Here is a 5,000-nt window from a genome sequence, read left to right on the forward strand (position 1 = left end):
GTCACTCACCGGTTATATTCAGCTCCTCTGAACAGATTGAGAGGATTCCTCCATACCTTACACTCTACACCCACACACACACACACACACAGAAACATCATTAATGGGGGGGTCTACTGCGATTTCCTGCATTCTGCCTCATTTACAGTTAGAGTTGATTCTCATGATGAACATTGACAGAGTTTACGAACAGGAGCTGGCCGAGTGACGGAGCATTGCTGTGCTGAATACACTCCTTCAGTACGGCCCTGTGTGATGTCATAAAGGGCCAGACTCCTTATATGGGTCTACACACTCACTCACTCACTCACTCACTCACTCACTCACTCACTCACTCACTCACTCACTCACTCACTCACTCACTCACTCACTCACTCACACACACACACACACACACACACACACACACACACACACACACACACACACACACACACACACACACACACACACACACACACACACACACACACACACACACACACACACACACACACACACACACACACACACACACACACACACACACACCCCTCTGATCTGATCTGATCCCGAAACCCAATGAACCAGCAGATGAAGGGTCCTCCAGCCTGTGACGGCGAGCTGATGCTCTATTAGACACACACTCACACACACACACACACACACACACTCACACACACACATCAGCGAGCTTGTTTTGGGTTATGGGGGCCGCCGGCAGCGCTAGTGTTGTGTGTTTAGACACAAGATTAAAAATGTCACTAAAGAAGTGTGTGTGTGTGTGTGTGTGTGTGTCTGACCTGACACACTCTGCCGGCTGGAGTGTGTGTGTGTGTGTGTGTGTGTGTGTGTCTGACCTGACACACTCTGCCGGCTGGAGTGTGTGTGTGTGTGTGTGTGTGTGTGTGTCTGACCTGACACACTCTGCCGGCTGGACTCTGTGTCTCCGCTGCTGTTGCTGCTGCTGCTGGTGTTGGTGTTGTCCACTCCTCCGCCCAGCAGGGGGCGCAGATGACTGACCGAAACCTGCTCGATGAACGACGTGCCGTACTTCCGGAAATACCACCACTCGAAGATCTGCGACACACACACACACACACACACACACACACACACACACACACACACACACACACACACACACACACACACACACACACACACACACACACACACACACACACACACGCTCTTCCTCATCAATAACCTCATACAGCATTCCTGATCAGACCGTGGGAACGAGAGTCTGCCGGGACTAAACTCACCAGAATGAGTCCTGAGATGAGGGATGAGGTGCCGGTCAGCGCCACGTAGAACTTGGGGGTCAAAGTGTTGAGGAACATGCTCACTGCACACACACACACACACAGAGAGAGAGAGAGAGAGAGAGAGAGAGACCAATCAGAACCAAATCACTGACTTACTCGGTGAGCGGTGACGGGTGACTGGTGACGGGTGAGCGGTGACGGGTGACTGGTGACGGGTGAGCGGTGACGGGTGAGCGGTGACGGGTGAGCGGTGACGGGTGAGCGGTGACAGGTGAGCGGTGACGGGATAAGATGAGACGGGTGAGCGGTGACGGGTGAGCGGTGACGGGTGAGCGGTGACGGGTGAGCGGTGACGGGATAAGATGAGACGGGTGAGCCGAGACGGGTGAGCGGTGACGGGTGAGCCGAGACGGGTGAGCGGTGACGGGTGAGCCGAGACGGGTGAGCGGTGACAGGTGAGCCGAGACGGGTGAGCGGGAGCCGAGTGACGGGTGAGAGGGAGCCGAGACGGGATGAGCCGAGACGGGTGAGCCGAGACGGGTGAGCGGTGACGGGTGAGCGGTGACGGGATGAGATGAGACGGGTGAGCGGTGAAGGGTGAGCCGAGGCGGGTGAGCGGGAGCCGAGTGACGGGTGAGAGGGAGCCGAGACGGGATGAGCCGAGACGGGATGAGCCGAGACGGGATGAGCCGAGACGGGAGAGCGGTGACGGGTGAGCGGTGACGGGTGAGCGGTGACGGGTGAGCCGAGACGGGATGAGCCGAGACGGGATGAGCCAAGACGGGAGAGCGGTGACGGGTGAGCGGTGACGGGTGAGCCGAGACGGGTGAGCGGTGACGGGTGAGCCGAGACGGGTGTGCGGTGATGGGTGAGCGGTGATGGGTGAGCCGAGACGGATGAGCGGTGACGGGTGAGCCGAGACAGGTGAGCGGTGACGGGTGAGCCGAGACGGGTGAGCCGAGACGGGTGAGCCGAGACGGGTGAGCGGTGATGGGTGAGCGGTGATGGGTGAGCGGTGACGGGTGAGCCGAGACGGGTGAGCCGAGACGGGTGAGCGGTGACGGGTGAGCGGTGACGGGATGAGATGAGACGGGTGAGCGGTGATGGGTGAGCGGTGACGGGATGAGCCGAGACGGGTGAGCCGAGACGGGTGAGCGGTGACGGGTGAGCGGTGACGGGTGAGCGGTGACGGGATGAGATGAGACGGGTGAGCGGTGAAGGGTGAGCCGAGGCGGGTGAGCGGGAGCCGAGTGACGGGTGAGAGGGAGCCGAGACGGGATGAGCCGAGACGGGATGAGCCGAGACGGGATGAGCCGAGACGGGAGAGCGGTGACGGGTGAGCGGTGACGGGTGAGCGGTGACGGGTGAGCCGAGACGGGATGAGCCGAGACGGGATGAGCCAAGACGGGAGAGCGGTGACGGGTGAGCGGTGACGGGTGAGCCGAGACGGGTGAGCGGTGACGGGTGAGCCGAGACGGGTGTGCGGTGATGGGTGAGCGGTGATGGGTGAGCCGAGACGGATGAGCGGTGACGGGTGAGCCGAGACAGGTGAGCGGTGACGGGTGAGCCGAGACGGGTGAGCCGAGACGGGTGAGCCGAGACGGGTGAGCGGTGATGGGTGAGCGGTGACGGGTGAGCCGAGACGGGTGAGCCGAGACGGGTGAGCGGTGACGGGTGAGCCGAGACGGGTGAGCCGAGACGGGTGAGCCGTGACGGGTGAGCCGAGACGGGTGAGCCGAGACGGGTGAGCGGTGACTGGTAAGCCGAGACGGGTGAGCGGTGACGGGTGAGCCGAGACGGGTGAGCGGTGACGGGTGAGCCGAGAGGGGTGAGCGGTGACGGGTGAGCCGAGACGGGTGAGCGGTGACGGGTGAGCCGAGGCGGGTGAGAGGAGACGGGATGAGATGGGATGAGACGGGACGAGATGGGACGGAACGAGATGGGACGGGACGACATGGGACGGGACGACATGGGACGGGACGGGATGAGATGGGACTGGACGAGATGGGACTGGACGAGATGGGACGGAACGAGATGGGACGGGACGGGATGAGATGGGATGGGATGAGATGGGACGGGATCAGATGGGACGAGATGGGACGGGATAAGATGGGACGAGATGGGACGGGACGGGATGAGATGGGATGGAATGAGATGGGACGGGAAGAGACGGGATGAGATGGGATGGGACGGGATAAGATGGGACTGGATGAGATGGGACGGGATGAGATGGGACAGGATGGAATGGGACAGGACGGGATGAGATGGGACGGAATGAGATGGGACAGGATGAGATGAGATGGGACGGAATGAGATGGGACAGGATGAGATGGGACAGGATGAGATGAGATGGGATGAGATGGGATAAGATCGGCGGGATGGATGAGATGGGACAGGATGAGATGAGATGGGATAAGATGGGACGGGATAAGATGGGACGGGATGAGATGAGATGGGATAAGATGGGACGGGATGATATGGGACGGGATGAGATGAGATGAGACGGGATGAGATGGGACGGGAAGAGACGGGATGGGATGAGATGGGACGAGATGGGACGGGACGGGATGAGATGGGACGGAATGAGATGGGACAGGATGAGATGAGATGGGATGAGATGAGATGGGACAGGATGAGATGGGACAGGATGGGATGAGATGGGATAAGATCGGCGGGATGGATGAGATGGGACAGGATGAGATGAGATGGGATAAGATGGGACGGGATAAGATGGGACGGGATGAGATGAGATGGGATAAGATGGGACGGGATGAGATGAGATGAGACGGGATGAGATGGGACGGGAAGAGACGGGATGGGATGAGATGAGATGGGACGAGATGGGACGGGATAAGATGGGACGAGATGGGACGGGATAAGATGGGACGAGATGGGACGGGATGGGATGAGATGGGATGGGACGGGATGAGATGGGACTGGATGAGATGGGACGGGACGAGATGGGACAGGATGGAATGGGACAGGACGGGATGAGATGGGACGGAATGAGATGGGACAGGATGAGATGAGATAAGATGGGATAAGATCGGCGGGATGGATGAGATGGGACAGGATGAGATGAGTTGAGACGGGATGAGATGGGACGGGATGAGATGGGATGAGATGGGACGGGAAGAGACGGGATGGGATGAGATGGGATGGGATGAGACGGGATGAGATGAGATGGGATGAGATGGGACGGGATGGGATGGGATGAGATGGGATGGGATGAGATGGGACGGGATGAGATGGGATGAGATAGGATGAGATGAGACGGGATGGGACGGGATGAGATGGGACGGGATGAGATGGGACGGGATGGAATGAGATGGGACGGGATGGGATGAGATGGGACGGGATGGGATGGGATGAGATAGGATGAGATGAGACGGGATGGGACGGGATGAGATGGGACGGGATGAGATGGGACGGGATGGAATGAGATGGGACGGGATGAGATGGGACGGGAAGAGATGGGATGGGATGAGATGAGACGGGATGAGATGGGACGGGATGAGATGGGACGGGATGAGATAGGATGAGATGGGACGGGACGGAATGAGATGGGACGAGATGAGATGAAGGGCGTTCGGTCTGACACACTCGATTAACAGCCAAACACACGGCGGCCGTCTGACAGCAGCTGCGCTCATTCATTCAGCTGAGAGACCCTCAACACACAGAGCTCCATTCATCACACACTGAACTACAGCCTCACACACACACACACACACACACACACACACACAC

General features: G+C 59.0%; 1 protein-coding gene across 6 annotated transcripts in view; it reads right to left on the bottom strand.

Moving 5' to 3' along the window:
* The window catches only part of st7 (suppression of tumorigenicity 7), a 24,810-nt gene that overhangs the window by 16,366 nt on the left and 3,444 nt on the right, over nt 1-5,000 (bottom strand). For 5 of the 6 annotated variants that reach the window (XM_067419583.1, XM_067419581.1, XM_067419580.1 and 2 more), the window contains 3 exons: nt 1,248-1,330; nt 897-1,059; nt 10-64 (listed from right to left, as the gene is read on the bottom strand). In XM_067419583.1, the coding sequence (XP_067275684.1) occupies nt 10-64; nt 897-1,059; nt 1,248-1,330 (301 nt within the window). Of the gene's footprint in view, nt 1-9; nt 65-782; nt 799-896; nt 1,060-1,247; nt 1,331-5,000 lie in introns of those variants that run through there. The other variant, XM_067419585.1, reaches the window with a different exon arrangement.

The sequence above is a fragment of the Pseudorasbora parva genome, chromosome 16, assembly GCF_024679245.1.
Source record: "Pseudorasbora parva isolate DD20220531a chromosome 16, ASM2467924v1, whole genome shotgun sequence".
NCBI classification, from domain to species: domain Eukaryota; kingdom Metazoa; phylum Chordata; class Actinopteri; order Cypriniformes; family Gobionidae; genus Pseudorasbora; species Pseudorasbora parva.